General features: G+C 45.5%; 1 protein-coding gene across 6 annotated transcripts in view; it reads left to right on the top strand.

The window, feature by feature from the left end:
- The first annotated feature begins 71 nt into the window (after window positions 1–71).
- The window catches only part of AP1S2 (adaptor related protein complex 1 subunit sigma 2), a 79969-nt gene continuing 62186 nt past the window's right edge, over window positions 72–17854 (top strand). For 3 of the 6 annotated variants that reach the window (XM_030573566.1, XM_030573587.1, XM_030573596.1), the window contains exon 1: window positions 78–348. In XM_030573566.1, coding sequence (XP_030429426.1) covers window positions 205–348 — 144 coding nt within the window. In that variant the 5' untranslated portion in view covers window positions 78–204. Of the gene's footprint in view, window positions 349–17854 lie in introns of all 6 variants that reach the window. The other 3 variants (XM_030573556.1, XM_030573606.1, XM_030573577.1) reach the window with 3 other exon arrangements.

The raw sequence follows: 17854 nt of genomic DNA, 5'->3' as shown, positions 1-17854 counted from the left end.
CTAAGCGGAAGTCCCGCCCCTCAAAGTGTCAAGCAGCGACCCGGAAGGCTAAAAGCCGGCCCTCAGCCCTCAGCTGGGCCCCAGCCACCGTCAGGAGCAGACCTGTCAGTGGGAGTGCCTGACTGGGAAGCTGCTGGGGCCGCAGGCTGGTGTCCGGACTGGCCAGGGCTTCCCTGCGCTCGCTATAAGGAGGAGCAGCCGGAGATGCCCCACCCCCGCTGCGGCCCTGAGGACACCCCAGAACAGGCCTGGCCCGACTTCCCGGAGGAGCTGCCGGACTTGCCGCCCAGCCCTGGTCGTGAGAAGCCTCCGTGGTGGGACGTCCCCGAAGCGGGTCCCATGAACCAGGTAGTCCTGGAGGGGGATACTGGAAGTAGCCTGGGGGTAGCCAACCTGAATCAGGCTGCAGATTTTCCGATACCCATGCCAGTGTGTTGCGGTCAGCATCCCCACTGACCATCTGCAGCGGTGATCACCACTTCTAGGGCCCCGGGCTGGAAAGCAGTGGAGTGGGTGGGCCAGCGTTCCCCCTGCCACCTGTCCATGGTTGGCAGAATCCCCCTCCCCCCGGCCTGAAGAGGCCAGCTAAACTGCGATAACTGTGTGTTGGTGCCCTGCCTGAACCAAGGGCTGGGCCCCCTTTGACTGTGCCACTGCTCGGTCCTGTCCCAAAGGGCCCGAGTGACCTGCACCCTTGCCAGCCCGTCCCTGCACCAAGAGGGCTGGAGCTGAGATAACTGTGCGTTGGTGCCCTGCCCAAACCAAGGGCTGGGCCCCCTTTGACTGTGCCGCCACCAGGTTCTATCCCCAAAGACCGAGCCACCGGATGGCGGGCTACAGTTCCAAGGACCTAGACCCTCAGATGACAGATCAAGGCTGGTGTGGCTCCCCTCCTCATCCGGGAGGGTCAAGCCCCGGCAACGCCCCTGCTTACAATGGGGTTTTGTAAGTCCCCTCACATTAGGCTACAACTTTGTGAACTTTTAAACAGACTAATGTTGTGGGACAACTGCTCCCTCAAACTACCAGGCATTAATTGGGTTTAGAGAGGTGTCAACTAGCCTTAAGCCAGACACCTACACGAAAGGAGAGTCAGCTGCCTTAGCCCATCCTTTTTGAAGGAAAGGCAAGCTTCAGTTCAGCTGCTGACTCTTCCCACCAGGGCAAAAAGGGGTACAGATGAAGGATGTCTCAGTCTCAGCAAGGTTATGACCTTCTCAACCTTTCCAGCTGCTGAGTTCCATGTCAGCTGCCTCCTGTGCATGAATTTATCCCAACAGGTGGTCTCCAAAGCATTTTTCCCACACTGACTGCAACAACAGTTGTTTGTTATTATACTACTTTTTTGTTGTTGCTATCTCTGTCCTTATCATTCCATCAAGCAACCTACTGGTGCTGAGAGAAGAAGGGGGTGGGGGAAGACACATGGCATCTTGCCAATCTTCCCCCTGTTCGAAAAATTCCTTCCTGAACTCCAAAAAGGCAATCTAGTCAGACCCACAGTATGCCTGCAGCCCAGCTCCCCTGGTGATAACCTGTAGAGCAGGACAGCATTTGAAAGTCTGAGATAGATCTTCAGTGACAGAGCAGCCACTCAGCTTCCCTGCCTTGCCCTACTTGGCCAGTAGGTGGCCACTGGAGGCACAGGCTCTCCTGCCTGGCCTGGGCTCCACGTGCATTCCGGATAGGGGAAGAAAGAAGGGTGGATATATCCATGTGAGATGGCAAGGGTCTACTACAAACCACCTAACCAGGAAGAAGAGGTGGACAACAACAACTAACAAAATCATCCAAAGCACAGGACTTGATGGTGATGAGAGACTTCAACTGCTCAGACTTCTGTTGAAAAAATAACACAACAGGGCACAGATTATCCAACAAGTTGTTGAAATGTATTGGAGACAATTTTTTATTTCAGAAGGTGGAGAAAGCTACTAGGATGTAGAGGCTCTTCTAGATTTGATTTTGACAAATAAGGAGGAACTGGCTGAGAATTTCCAAGTGGAAGGCAGCTTGGGTGAAAGTGATCATGAAATGATAGAGTTCATGATTCTAAGGAACAGTAAGAGGGAAAACAGCAAAATAAAGACAATGGATTTCAAGGCAGACTTTAGCAAACTCAAGGAGTTGGTAGATAAGATCCCATAGGAAGCAAGTGTTATATTTTGTCCTATGCAATTACATGTTACATCTACAGTATTACTAGGTGAGTTTACATGATTACCATTTTTACAATAGATGCCTAAGGAATGAATAAAGATGGCACATTTAAACTATGTGGGTGATTTAAATATTAAAAAATAAAAACCATTAACTTTTAAAAATGGGAGTCTCATCTTTCTTTTATGATTCCATTTTAGTTCACCGTTTCTTGAAAGAACTAGATTCTGCCATCCACATATTTACAGCTTGTTAAAGTGCTGCTTTATGTACAAACAACTGCAGACAAAAACACTGCCTATATAACCAAAGAACAGATTTACTGTGGTGATAAGAGTTCTCCTGCACTTATGTGATTAAGTCATTCTGTTATCATGTTACCACTGTCCCCATATTTTGCAATAACTGCAATTAATTTGTGTCAGTTCTGCAGTAGTCATTTACCAAGACGTGCAACATGTTCCCCCTCAAGGTGCCACCTGGAACTGGAGTACCACTGAGCCCCTTGTCCCACCAGCCTGGGCTCCCTCTCGCAGGGTACTGCTGTGACAAGCTGCAAAGCTAGGATGACCAGACCACAAATTTGAAAAATCAGGACAGGGGGTGGGGGGTAATACGAATCTATATAAGAAAAAGACCCAAAAATTGGGACTATCCCTATAAAATCAGGACATCTGGTCACTTTGTGCAAAGCCTTCCAGCCTGCACTTTCATCAGAATTCACACAGGTAGGGACACATCCAGCTTCAGTTACATGCAGGCTCTCTGTCCAGCCCCTGCAATGAACCAACAATAGAAAGGCTACAGCAAGTCAACTCTCAGCTCCCCAGGCACGCAACCCCTCTTGGAGTATAAACCCAAAATTAAGCTATCTTGTGCTGCACAAGGAACCGTACAGCATAAGCTCATAAAGTTGGCTCCCTCCCCGTCAATGTGGAGAGGAATATGCAGTAGTCTTTGCCCTTTGAGCTAAGATTCCCATACACTTCACTCCAACTCACTGGTTTAGATAATGCAAAAACAAGTTTACTAACTACAAAAGATAAATTTTAAGTGATTATAAGTGATAGCAAACAGATCGAAGCAGATTACCTAGGAAATAAACAAAAATACAAACAGGATGCAGATTCTTAAGGGGCAAGTTGCATTTGCTTTACAGCTTGGAATCCCCATGTGTTTCATTCACAGGTTAGAAATCTCTTTAGCCTGGGTCCAGCACTTCTTCCAATTCAGTCTTTGTTCCTCAGGTGATTCCAGGAGTCTTCTGGGGAGTGAAAAACTCCAGATGACGTCACTCCCTGCCTGATATAGTTTTTGCATATGATGGAAACTCTTTGTTCCTAAAGCTTGGTTCCCAGACCAGTCTGTGGAAAAATACTGACATCCGAAGATGGAGTCCAGAGACATGTGGTATGGTCACACATCCTTATAGAGTCATAGCAGTCATTACTTGGAGGCTGTCTGTAGCTTCTCAGAACGGCTCCCCAGGTGGGAGATAAACTTCTCCTAAGGCCTATTGTTTTTTCCTAATGGCCAATTGCCCCGAATAGGCCCTTCCCCACCCACTATCTAGAGTGAAAGTATCTTGTCTAGTGGATGTTACCCAATGTAACTACATTTGAAATACAGACACATAGTAGGGATGTAAATATTATTTAATAAGTTATCCATTTAAATGATTAAAATTATATCATTTAAATGTTAACTGGTTAAAGGAAGAGGGGCTGGGACCACTCCAGCTGGTGCAGCTCAGGCTGGGGCCACGATGGCTGGCCAGGGTGGCTGAGGCTGGGGCCGCTCTGGCCGGCTGGTGCAGGGCTGCTGAGGTTGGTAGGCTGGACAGCACAGAGCTGCTGGGGTCAGTTGGCCAGCTGGCTGGTGCAAGGCTGCTAGGGTTGGCTAGCTGGCCCACCTGGGGGGTTAATGGTTAAGGCAGGTTAACCATTAAGACTAATGCTTACCAGTTAATGGGTTAATATTTTACATCCCTAATACATAGTCAATATTCATAACTTCAGATACAAAAATGATACATGCATACAACTAGGATAATCATATTCAGCATATCATTACTTTTCCAATGACACCTCAGATGACTTATCTTGCATAAAATGCATCATAATTATGCTGTAGCCATATCATAATAATATCACTATGAAGAATATGGGGTGCAGTGTCACAACATGTACTAAGGTTTTGCCAGAATTTGTAAATGATCAGAAGTATTTTGCATTGACAATGATTCTGGATTGGGAACTAATTAAAAATTTTACTACAAGGTTATTAATAACCTGTACAAGCAACCTTGCTGGTCACTGAATTTTGAATAAGTTAGACCCATCTTAATATAATGTTGGGACAAGTATTAAAAAGGAGGCTTTCAAAAAGGAGTGAGGGTGATCTTTGAAGTACTTGTTCTCCTTACAAGATCTAAAGAGCATTGGAAAGGGCTTCCCAGTGGCGTTGAGCCAGATAGTTCCATATTACATAATTTATTGTTTCTTTTTTAAACTGTAAGCAATCCAATTAAAAAAAAAAGGAAAAAGAATCCTCTGTATGTTTAGATTGCGTTACCATAACAAGTTAAAGCAGCTCAGAAACTGACAAAATTAAGTCACTTTTTTCTCAAATCTAGCCACAAGATGGCGTCTCACTATCACAGAATGTTTAGCAAGGGGAAATATATTTTTGAAAGAGAACTAGGCAGTTACCAATATAAATATAACTAAAGTCAAAGCAATGGAGATTGTTTTAATGGCAATAGCAGGGTCGCCCAGAGTGGGGGGCAAGTGGAGCAATTTGCCCCGGGCCCCGCACGGGCCCTGCGGGCTGCTCTGGGTTTTCGGCAGCACTTCCGCGGTGGGCCCTTCACTCACTCTGGGTCTTCGGCAGTGGGTCCTTCAGTGCAGCAGAAGACTCGGAGCAAGTGAAAGACCCGCCACTGAAGTGCTGCCGAAGACTTGGAGCGCCACCCGGTGAGTACAAGCGCTACAAGCACTGGGAAAAAAAAAGCCGCGATCGGCAGCACTTAGACTGCTCTACCGCCACCACTTCATTCTTCAGCGGTGGGTCTTTCCCTCCGAGAGGGACCTGCTGTTGAATTGCCACCAAAGACCCGGCCCTGTCTCAGGCCCCAGGAATCCTCTGGGCGGCCCTGGGCAATAGCGTCCTAATGTTTTTAATTGCCACGTTACAAAAAATGAAATTGCAGTCTGAACACACCATTAATATAATGAGGGTACTTTGAGGATTTTTAGGCATTTTGATCATTAGAAGCTATTTGCTAACTTTGTGGTAATGGATTGCTTTAAAGTAAAAAGTTGGCAATGACTTCCTAATATTTTAGTACTATATAATTCTCAATGACTGAAAAAGTATCTTCAGATCCAATATAAAATGAATTAGGCAGATTTATGTGCAAAATTTCCAGGCATTAACTGGCAGTGAAATGTAAAGTAGAACTAGAGATCAATTTACTATTTTGTAATTATATTATTGTGGTACCAGGTTTCACTGGCTTTTGAATTGATGTAATAGGGAAGATCAGCTGTTTTTATTAAAGTCTATCTTGATTAGATTTGACCAAAAAAATGGAATTTCCCTCCCGGGAAATTTAAAAAAAAAATTGAGAAGACTTTTTGTCTTTGTTAGGGATGAAACAATCAAAATTTTGTAATTTTTTCGGCCATGCAAAACTTTGTTTCAGGAGAAGCAAACCAGATTTTTTCCATCTTAATCCTACCTGCCCAACTCCCCACACAGCTGCCTTCACATGCTACTTGACTCCCCAGGAATCAGGTAGCCCAGGAGGCAGCTGCCAAGGAGTTGGATAAGTGGTTCCCTGAGCAGTTTCCTCTCAGTGATACCTAGCTCCTCAGGGAACAGGCTGCCTGGGGAGTCAGAGAGCCTAGGCTGACAGGAAACCAGGGTGGCTAGCCTGGTTTCCATCATAAGTTTTGACAGAAGCGACACATTCGCTCAGAATGTTTTGGTATGTTTTCTGATGGAAAAGTGTTCTGAGAGAAATTTATTTGACCAGCTCTAATATTGTGATAAATATCTGGGGACTTATATGCACTTTAAAGCAAATACTGTTTAAAATATAAGGCCTGTAGTCGTTATATTCCTATTATAGTTATATAGCACCTCAAGGATCCCAAAGCACATTGTTAACTATGGACTAAATGTGATGGTGCGATTCCATGATTATTTAATCTGGGCTAGGATTTAGGCAGATTCTGTGTGGTGACTCTGTACAGCATGGGCTGTGTTGGCCTGCCAGCTTGGGAACTATAAGGTCTCTGTGTGTCATGCTGAATTAATAAAGAATCCTCTTTGTGTTTACCACACCTGAATGCTGTCTCTTCTCTATCATGAGAAGTACTGTTGCAACACCTGTCTGGACTTGGTGGGAGTGTGGGGAAGCAGATTGCACCAGCCTAAAGGATGGTACAGCCTGTGTACTCCCCTGCACACTGGGCCATTTGGGGAAGGATTGTGCCTCCATGAGTAAGTCCTTCCTCACACTATTCCTGTAATGGTGCAGGTCTGCACTGCCCCTGGCTCAGGCTAAATGCTCCAGTTGGCATCACTTCACCACCACTGAACTGCAGTCCCTTCTGAGCTGAAACACAACTTTTTTTTCCCCAGTACCACACTGCACAACAGTCTAGGACAGCAAGTATACTGCATCCAAGTGAAACTGCAGGGAGAATTTAGCCACGCAGGCTGTAATCATCCAAACTGGAACAAAAACAGGATTCATGGGTCTACTTTTTCAAAATGTTACATGAGATCTGTAATGATCATCAGAGGTCAGGAACTCAATTTAATAGCTCATCAGAAAGTCAGCTTCTTCTTCGAGTGCTTGCTCATATCCATTCCAATTAGGTGTGTGCGCGCCGCGTGCACGTTCGTCGGAAGATTTTCTACCCTAGCAACACCCAGTGGGTCGGCTGGGCGCCCCCTGGCGTGGCGCCGCTATGGCACCGAATATATACCCCTGCCGACCCATCCGCTCCTCAGTTCCTTCTTACCGCCTGTGTCGGTCGTTGGAACAGTGTAGCACGGCTTAGCTGATCTCCACTTCCCTAGCTATTCACTCATTCTAGTACTATTGTGTATATAGTTTTATAGTTGTAGTTAACACTTTTAATAACCTTTTGTAAACCTAGTTAGTGTATACAGTTCAGAGGGTTGGTTATTAGCCCCTTCCCCTCTCCCAGTGCCCAGGCCCATGCCTGGTTCACAGGCTTCAAACCGTGCTCGGCCTGCCAGTGGCCGATGCCACCGGGAGACCCCCACGACTCCTGCCTAAAGTGCCTGGGGGAATCCCATTTTACAGATAAGTGCCAGATTTGCAAGTCCTTCAAGCCGTGGACAAAAAAGGAGCGGGACTTTCGTCTTAAGCAGCAACTAATGGAGGCGGCCCTCACTCCTCCTCCTTCGGCACCGAGTGCCGCACAGTCCGCGCCGGAGAGAAGTGCCTCATCTGCACTGGAGAGCGCCGGCACCGCCAAGATGCCCCGGCACCAGCCGTCACTGGCACCGCTCCCTCTCCCCGCATGCCAAAAAGGTCAAAGCTCCTTCGGCTCCAATATCTACACCGCAGTCTGAGCAGCAGCCAAAACCAAGTCGCCCAGCACCAACAACTGCCGCGGCACCGGCAATCTCGGCACCGTTGATTCCGGCCATGCAAGAGCCATCGAGTCTGGTACATGACAGCTCCCTGGCACACACCAAGGTCAAGCTTATTGTTCCCACCACGCCAGAGACCTTTTCGATGGCAAGGGAACTCATTGCCCTAACGGAGCCCACCCTGCTCCCAACCCCTGGCACTGCCAGTGCGGGTTATTGCGTCAGCAGGGAAGCCTGCCTTAGTCAGGCCACCTTCCATCGACGCCGCAGGCAGGCACCACTCAAGATCGAGGTCTCGCCAGCGCTCCCGATCTCACCACAGGTCCCAGTCTCGACGCCGCTTGCAGTCCCGGTACCGATCTCCTTCTCGGCACCGGTCGTACTCGCGGTACCGTTCAAGATCCCGCTCTCCGGACCGATACTCCAGACAGTGGTCCAGCTCCCGGCACCGTTCACGCCGCAGCCACTTCCACCATAGAGCTTCACGATCCCGGTCGACCTCCCGGCACCGCGCCAGTCGCAGGTCCCCGTCAACCTCTCGGCACGGGTACGACTCCCGGTACCGCTCTCCTGTGAGGCACAACGTACGGTACCCTACGCACAGGGCTCCTCCTCACGTGCACTCTGCTCCACCATGGCCATCACGGCACCCATCTGAGTCTTTGCACACTGATAGCGCCGCATATGGAGATTCAGAAATGCAGAGCCGTGTCCTCCAGGAGCCTCAGGGCACGGAACAAGCGCCTCAGTGGTCCTTCTGGACACCTTGGACATATCACCAGGCCCAAGGCAAACCCACGGTTCCATCTCGTTCCGCCCCGTCGGAACATCGGGCACCAGAGGCCACTGTTAGCCGCCCTCCTCCAGCGGGTACGGACGACTTGGCTTCAGCGCCGGATCCTCAGGTGTTCCCGGACCCTGATGCTCCTCCGGAACAGGAGGAGCCAACCGTGCCAGGTCTGTCGTCCTCCTCTTCGCCAGACGAGGCAGAAGCCGGTACTTCTACATCAGGCCCGCCCCTGATCGACCTTCGAGCCTACTAGGACCTTCTCCGGCGAGTTGCCTTAAATATCAACCTTCAGGTGGAGGAGGTCCCGGAGGTGGAAGACCTGGTCATAGATACACTATCGGCGGATGCCCCAACTCGCGTGGCTCTGCCATTCATCCGTTCCATCCAGGCCAAAGCGGACACCATTTGGCAGTCCCCAGTGTCTATCCCTCCCACGGCCAGAGGCGTGGAAAGGAAATACATGGTACGCTCTAAAGGGTATGAATACTTATATACCCATCCTCCTCCATGCTCTCTGGTCGTTCAATCTGTGAATGAGAGAGAGTGCCATGGTCAGCAAGCCCCTGCCCCGAAATCGCGGGAGGCTAGACAGATGGATCTATTGGGGCGTAAAGTTTACTCCGCCAGAGGCCTCCAACTGCGGGTGGCTAACCAACAGGCCCTGCTCAGCAAGTATAATTATAATACCTGGCAATCAGTGGGTAAGTTCGCTGAACTGGTCCCACAGGACTCCCGCCCAGAATTCCAGGCCCTTCTGGAGGAAGGGAAGAAAGTGGCACAGACTTCTCTGCAGGCCTCACTCAACGCTGCTGATTCGGCGGCCAGAATCATGGCCTCGGGGATTACAATGCAGAGAATATCATGGTTGCAGGTATCAGGCCTACCTCCTGAACTGCAAAACACTATTCAGGACCTTCCGTTTGATGGACAGGGCCTTTTCTCTCAGAAAACGGACCCTGGACTCCAGAGTCTCAAAGACAATCGCGTCATCATGCATTCCACCCAGACCTGCAATCCCTCCATCTAACAGCATGGCTCCTGCATGGTTAACCCAATCGGAATTACGCTGCTCTGCCCTGGTGCAAGAGATACTCCTAGGTAGCAGGAAACCTTCTACGTGGTCTACTTACTTAGCCAAGTGGAAACGGTTTTCTTGCTGGTGTCACACGCAGAATGTTGCACCTGCGGAGGTTCCTATCCTTACTATTTTGGACTACCTCTGGTATCTAAAACAACAAGGCCTCGCTATCTCATCTCTGCGAGTGCACTTGGCGGCTATTTCTACTTTCCACCCTGGAGAAGGTACTTACTTTGTCTTCTCCCACCCTATGGTCTCAAGGTTCCTCAAAGGCCTGGAGCATCTATACCCCCTAGTACGACGCCACTCCCCTTCCTGGGACCTCAATTTAGTTCTGACGAGACTTACGTTCCCCCCATTCGAGCCATTGGCAACCTGCCCACTCCTATATTTATTATAGAAAACAGCCTTCCTTGTAGCCATTACATCGGGTAGGAGAGTCTCTGAGCTTCGGGCTCTGATGATGGACCCACCATACATGGTGTTCCACAAGGACAAGGTGCAGCTACACTCACATCCAGCGTTCCTCCCTAAAGTAGTTTCGGCCTTTCATCTCAACCAGGACATATTCCTACTGGTCTTCATTCCCAAACCGCATACATCTCGTAGGGAGCAGCAGTTACATTCGCTCGACGTCCATAGGGCGCTCGCCTTCTATATTGACTGTACAAGGCCCATCCGCAAAATGCCCCAACTCTTTGTTGCAGTGGCGGACCGGATGAAAGGTCAGCCTGTCTCTTCTCAGAGGATTTCGTCCTGGGTAACTGCGTGCATCCGCACTTGCTACGAGCTAGCGCATACCTCTCCGGGTCATATTACCGCACATTCTACCAGGGCCGCCTTCTTAGCTTGAGTACCTATTCAGGAGATATGTCGAGCAGCTATGTGGTCTTCAGTACACACCTTTACTTCCCATTATGCCCTGGTGCAACAATCCAGAGACAATGCAGCCTTCGGCTTAGCAGTTTTGCATTCTGCAGTTTCTCACTCCGACCCCACCGCTTAGGAAAGGCTTGGGATTCACCTAATTGGAATGGATATGAGCAAGCACTCAAAGAAGAAAAGACGGTTACTCACATTTGTAACTGTTGTTCTTCGAGATGTGTTGCTCATATCCATTCCAAAACCCGCCCTCCTTCCCCACTGTCGGAGTAGCCGGCAAGAAGGAACTGAGGAGCGGGCGGGTCGGCAAGGGTATATATTTGGTGCCATAGCGGCGTCATGCCAAAGGGCACCCAGCCGACCCACCGGGTGTTGCTAGGGTAGAAAATCTTTCGACAAACATGCACGCGGCGCGTGCACACCTAATTGGAATGGATATGAGCAACACATCTCGAAGAACAACAGTTACAAAGGTGAGTAACTGTCTTAACTTACCCCAGGATTTTATTGGAGACTATTGGTTCACCTACTGCATCATCAGCATTGGTTCTTGTAACAGCTCTGTTTTGCTGAAGTCTCTTATTGAAGTACTGGACATATTTCATGCTGTAATTAGCTTTTGAGATCGAAGAAACTAAAGCACAAGGTACTATGGCTGCAGCCTTCTTCAAATGCAGCTTGGAGAAGTGCTGCATCATAGTTTTCCCAAGCAAGGGCCCTTTTTTAGCTGCATAAGGGACTTCTTGTTCCAAAAAATACATTGAATGATGTGTGCAACTCCCATTATTACTAATGGAAGGTGGATAATGTTTCCAAAAAGATACATCTAGCTTTGTGCTGAATAGTCACAATATGTGCAAAATAAGAAGGGTGGTTCCGTGGTTAGAAAATATCAGGGGAAAATAATCAAAACAGCCCTTTTCTTCATACTGTCAATTCTTAAACATTTTGTATCTGTTCCATTTAAAAAGGGTTCTCCATTGTTTGCAGTAGGACAGTAATGACGTGCAATTTAAGCAGAACAATTACCCATTGGACAGCTATTGCTGTTAGAGAACTGCCCAAAGGATATTGTTATAGAGACCGTCCTAGATGCGATTCCACATTAGAACACACCTAGGGTGACATTACTGACACTTAGTGTAATCTCAGTAACTACAATAACTATACTTTATGACAAGTTTCACATCTGAGAATATCCTTCGATAGTTTACAATACTGGATCAAGATCTTTCTCACAAACACTGCTAAGAAAACTATATACAGAATTATTAACTTTTTTACTTATAATAGTGTGGCAATTTCTCAATATGCTTCCTCTGCATTTGTGTGTTTTTATTTTAATATTAGGTATGTTATTCTGTCTTGCACTATAGTTAAATCCTAAAACACCCAGTTCATCCACGATGCTGGGGAAAATCCTGCCATGGAAAATAAAGCCTCTTAATGAAAAATCTGTGGTATTTTAATAGCACTGCCTTTGTAACTTTGGGTTCCCTACTTCTGTCACCAGGCTTCCCATGAGCTCCTTACAGACCACCGCCAGCATCTTGACAACAAGACAAGGGCATGCACTTCTTTCTGGCCCACCCCTTTGCCCAACTATTTTATGTCAGGTTCTTTTTGGTCCCTGTTCTGCTTCTTACTGTAGTTCAGAAGTTTGTTTTCCCTGCCTTTGGGTATAATCTGCACTGGATACCTTAAAGGAGATCAAAAGTATCTCAAAGGAATGTTTGTTATAAAATCCAGGCTAATAAATTCACAGCTAGTCTATGGTTTAGGTGACAGTCTAACAAAGAGGTAAATTGTGCTATTTAAGCAGAACCCAGGATAAGGAAAGCCTGAGTGCACTGCCTCAGGGGGAGCATCAGGAGCCATTCTGCCTCAAGCTGGTGCAAAGGGACAATAAGGTACCATTGGATCAGGCTCTAAGAGAGTTTGATAAGGGATCCTGTTGGATCGAATGTAAATGGCTAGATTAACTAGCCATAGGAATGGTTAGTTAACCTGTGGGCTGTCTGGGCTCTGTTTAACTTTCTAAACACTGTACTTTGTAAGCTCAGGAGATACTGTGCTAGAGGAGGGGTTTCTCAAAAGAGGTACTCCCCAAAATCATTCTACCAAAAGGCATTTTATTTAGCAAGGTTTCCCCTATCCCCCTTGAGAGGAATCCTCCAAAACATTTTCCCTTGCTGACATTTTGTCTGGAGAGTCCTTTCCCCAAAGAGTTTCCTCTGATCCCCTTAATAGAGGATTTTATTGATGATACAATTTTAATGTGTTCAAAGTATAATCTAGTTTTGTTTGATTTGTGCCACATCACTTCTTTTAGCTAGGCTCACCTTCCCCAAAAAGTGAGCAGTATATTTGACGGGTGCATATTGTCTTTTTGCTGTTCTGGACTATGCTAGATACTGGATGTGTGTGTGAAACTCATTTTGCTGTAAGTTTATCTTCTTGGTACACAATATCAGACAACATTCCCATTGCCTGAATAACCGTGCAGTCATTATGAAGGCAGTAAGAACGGAGTTGCTAGCTCTCTGAGTAATTACTGTTAGATTTTGCCTCTTAAAATTGCAAAAAGGATGTTATAATATTATATACAATTATCTTCACTTAGCTACTATCTGACTGTTGGCCAAGCTATTAATGTGCCAATATGCTTCATATGGAATGCTATTATTTTCAGCTGAGCCGGAAATAAGCATACACTGAGGCCATAAATTACAGTGTTATCTTCATTGCTATGCATCTTTTTTTATATGTAGCCATCTTCCTTGACAAGGGTGAAATACACTTCAGTGCAAACTAGTAGGCTGATATCTGTTGATTCACTGGTTTGCAATACTCACCTTGAGTCTTCATCTCCCTTGCCCTTAAGTGTGAATGTAACACAGCAGGTTGTTGGAAGGTTCTGGACATCTGTATTCCCCCTAAATATGATCTGTCTTCTACTAACAGCAAATCCCTACAAGTGGGTGTGACAGGGCATCGTCCTGCTCCAGTGTCTTTTCTAGACACAGACAGGTTGGAGACCGTCTTCTGGTCAAACATATTGTGCAATTTATTTACTGCATTCTTCCTACCAGGTTTACAGATGTGTACAACTCCGTATTTACAAGCCTATGATCCTTAGCTCACACTGCTAAGGAGCAGAGAGACAGAAGATATCTTCCCCCCTAAGCGATCTTTCCTGGTTGTGACTGTCAAAAGCCTCCTAGTCTCTCTCCTCTCACCTGAACACTTCCTCCTTGTGCCTTTTCCACTTTCTGTGCTAATTAGCCCTTTGGGCTCTCCTTGGCCCATCTCAAGCTATCAATTAGGCAGAACTTTGCCCCACAGGTTTACTCCAGAGAGATTTAATTGGCGATCCAGTGATGAGAGTGCTATGGGATACGTGTTGCAAAGTCATCATCTATATGGATAGGGCAGAAGCAACAATACAGTGGGGACCAAAGATACAGTTTCACTCCTGATGTTGGAGTTTCAGAAACAGAGAAGAGATTGAAACTGCTTTCAGTTTAAGCTGACGTGTCAGTTTTCACATATACTATTTTTGGGGTATATATATAATTTTATTAGAGTTTGGTGTAGCTCTCCCATTAGGGTGGCAAGTGTGAAAAATAGGGATACTTTTTAGGGGGGGATATAGTTGCTTATATAAGACAAATTCCCTAATATTGATATGTCTGGTCACCCTGTCTCCCCTATACATGTGTTTTACAGCAGCTGCCAGTCATTGTTTCCCAGGGGCTCCCACTTACTCTCAAAATTTACTAGTCTAAGCCTGCTGCACAATGCAGTTGCCATTTGATCAGAAATACATATCCGAGACAGTTAGCAAATTTCCCTATTCTGGTCTAGTCAGCAGGATTAGCCCCATTGTATGATATAGGTATTGTTTTTATTATTAATTCATTATTAGTATTGCAGTAGTGCCCAAGCCCAGAGTCCCTAGTAAGGATGAAGGACCCTTGAAATCATTGCTGTCCAGACATGTAGGCAGGCACAGTTCCTGCCCTGAAGCTTTTGCCATCTTGTATTTGTGTGTATAAACCTAGTGATAGTGAAAGGTGCCAGTTTGACAGTCCCAAACAGTAAAGTTCCCTCGCCACAGCGTACATGAAGCATGATGCCAGCTTTTCAATGCTGACATGTCAGTGTGGCTTATGTCACATCTGGAAGAAACATTGCTAGGAGCAAGAGGTCAGTTCTATTTTCAAGCCTATTCTGAGATTGACAATAAGCACAACAATATTGGAAGGCGGTTTCGGGATATGACCTGGACTAGGAACACTGACTCATTTCATACATGCCACAAAAATCCATCAGGGGGTAACAACTTTTTGTCATTACTGCCCTGGGCTGAATTTGAATTGGCAGCTCAGATCTGAAATGCTCCATATCCTATAACCAGTCTCCAGCATCTTTCAGTCTTCCAAAATGATGATCCAGGATTGCACTAGGCTTCCATTTCAAATCCTTTTGTGTGACTTAGTCCAACATTCCCTTATTTAATCTTTTTTTAGAAAATGCATAAAATGATTTGCCACTTTTCTCTCCACTAATACACAAAGGAGACGCACCACACAATGACTTCAATTTTCAGTTTTTCTTTCTGATTGGACTATTCACAAAGAGTAAAATTTACCCTTATGCAGTGGGGCAGCACAAGGTGTATGAACCAAGTGCTCCTAATTTTGAAGTCTTAAATGGAATTTAGATGGTGCACAGACTTTGTGCTGGCTTCTGCCTGCGACTGAATTTAATCCACTAGAACTTCTTTCATCAAGCTGTCAAAATGAGTATCTGCATAGCCCCTTCTAGACCTGTCGCAGTCAATATTACTGCATAATAGAGCTCAGTTTTCTAATAACCTCCCATTGCCCTGGCACAAAGCAACTGCACACTAGCCATGGTATCTTCTTTACCAGGGAAAATTGACCATCGGGTGAGGAAACATGCACCTGGGCTTCCTTGCCATTAGAGAGCTTTAAAGAATGGAAGAGAACTTAGGAATTCTTTCCATTTCACTGCCTGCCTTACCACAGTCAAAGCTCTCCTTTTGTTGCCATCCACACACTAGCCTATCAAACTTGGTAGGAAGCAAGTCCAATTAAGTATCAGAGGGGTAGCCGTGTTAGTCTGGATCTGAAAAAACAACAAAGAGTTCTGTAGCACCTTAAACACTAACAGACGTATTGGAGCATAAGCTTTTGTGGGTGAATACCCACTTTGTCAGATGCATGTAATGGAAATTTCCAGAGTCAGGTATAAATATGCAGGCAAGAATCAATCTGGAGATAACAAGGTTAGTTCAGTCAGGGAGGGTGAGGCCCTCTTCTAGCTGTTGAGGTAAAGGTAACCATCTTACAGCAAAAAAACTTCAGGACCAGACTTCAAAGAGAAACTGCTGAGGTTCAGTTCATTTGCAAATTTGACAGCATCAGCTCAGGATTAAACAAAGACTGTGAATGGCTAGTCAACTACAAAAGCAGTTTCTCCTCCCTTGGTGTTCACACGTCAACTGCTAGAACAGGGCCTCACCCTCCCTGATTGAACTAACATTGTTATCTCCAGACTGGTGCATATTTATACCTGCCTATAGAAGTTTCCATTACATGCATCTGATGAAGTGGGTATTCACCCATGAAAGCTTATGCTCCAAGTCCCATTAAGAAGACTGCATTTCCCATCTGACTGCATGATTCTGCCCTGTGCTACTAGGCCTTGACCAATGCATCATTAGTGGAAGAAAGTCAGAAACAGACTCAATTATTTGGTCGAATACAGGAGCCAGTACTTCAAAACTGCAGAGTAGGCTAAGAGGATCAGTCCTTTGGCAATGACGTCTTTCTCTGCAGACTACTTGCTGAGTTGAACCTAAGACTCTTATTACAGATTCATGAATGATTTTAATCTATCTTGGCAGCTTCCATAAGCACTGCAGTCATCTGGAAGAAAAAATCCTCAGCAGTCAGTGTAAAGCAATGTAGCCATGCTTTGTATTTGTCTCTCATAGATCAGGATACCTGATAGAAAAAGAGAGTTTGCATTTTTTATTTTTATATATTAAAGTTCATCAGAAAAATGTTATAGTTACCAAAAAATGTTTAGTGTATAATGCAAAATAAGATGCAATAACTGTTCTCAATAATATGTCTAGCAGAAAAATAACAAAAAAGTATTTATCTGAAATGTGTCTAGTCCTTGTTGTATTCTAAGGGTAATCAAAGGTTTACTAATAAAGTTTCACAAGTTAACAGCATTTTAGCAGGAAAACCTGGCAACCAGACACTCATTTATTTCTTCATTTACTCTTTTTCCCTAGACATGGGTTTTTCATTGAACACTTAAAGGCAGTGTTGTGGACATAGGGCTAACAGATGGCAAACCAGATTCAAGAGTTTTATTTCCCTAGGATATTATGGTGCAAGATGGTATCAGGGATCACAAGTAACACTTCCTGGGATAGGTGTTTGAAGCACTACCGTCTGATATCTAATACTACAATCTGATATCTAGTGTCTGATATCTAATACTGCTTTCCTAATGTTATTTTTCCCTGTAAGAAATCATTGCAGATGCAAGTGAGGTTACACTGTCACAGTTGGGAAGGAAAGTGTCCATGAGAGCGTGAATGCAAGGGAAATCTATTAAAATGTGTAATCTCTGTTTTAAAATGTGGTCCAGTTCACAAAAAAAGTTTGGTAACCTATCAACTAAGAAAAAAAAAACCCTTAGGATACAAACCTTTTAAAATGACAACCCTTATTTTTATACCTTGCGTAGCACAATGGGATCCTGACACATGACCAGGACTCCTAGGTGCTACAATAATACAAAATAAACATAATAATTGTTATGTGTAATTGGTGGAGTTTAGTCCCACTTTGACACACTTCTGAAATGAGCTATAGGTAGAGATATCTTATAATTCACCCCACAAAAATGAAAAAAAAAGACAAGTTTTTGTCACTGAATAAATAGATTATACACTCTTGAGAGCAACTGAAATAAGGTGTGTCAAAGACGTCTATGTGCAATCACCATAGAAATAGCCAGGTAGTCAGAAGTAGATAAAACAAAAAGGAGCAACATACTCAAAAAGAGCCCTCTGCCTGAAACAGAGCAACAGAAAAGGGTGTATTTAAATCAGCTTCTATTTATTTACAAATGCTGGCAACAGATGGTTGCCAGCATTTCATCAATACGTCTGCTTCAAAGCAGCAAACTAAAAAGCTGTAACAAACAGTACTGTTTATAAAGTGACTCTCCTCCTCCAGCCCACTTCCGCATGCCTT

Source organism: Gopherus evgoodei, chromosome 1, assembly GCF_007399415.2.
Source record: "Gopherus evgoodei ecotype Sinaloan lineage chromosome 1, rGopEvg1_v1.p, whole genome shotgun sequence".
In the NCBI taxonomy this organism is placed as follows: Eukaryota; Metazoa; Chordata; order Testudines; family Testudinidae; genus Gopherus; species Gopherus evgoodei.
This window is presented reverse-complemented; position numbering and strand designations above follow the sequence as displayed.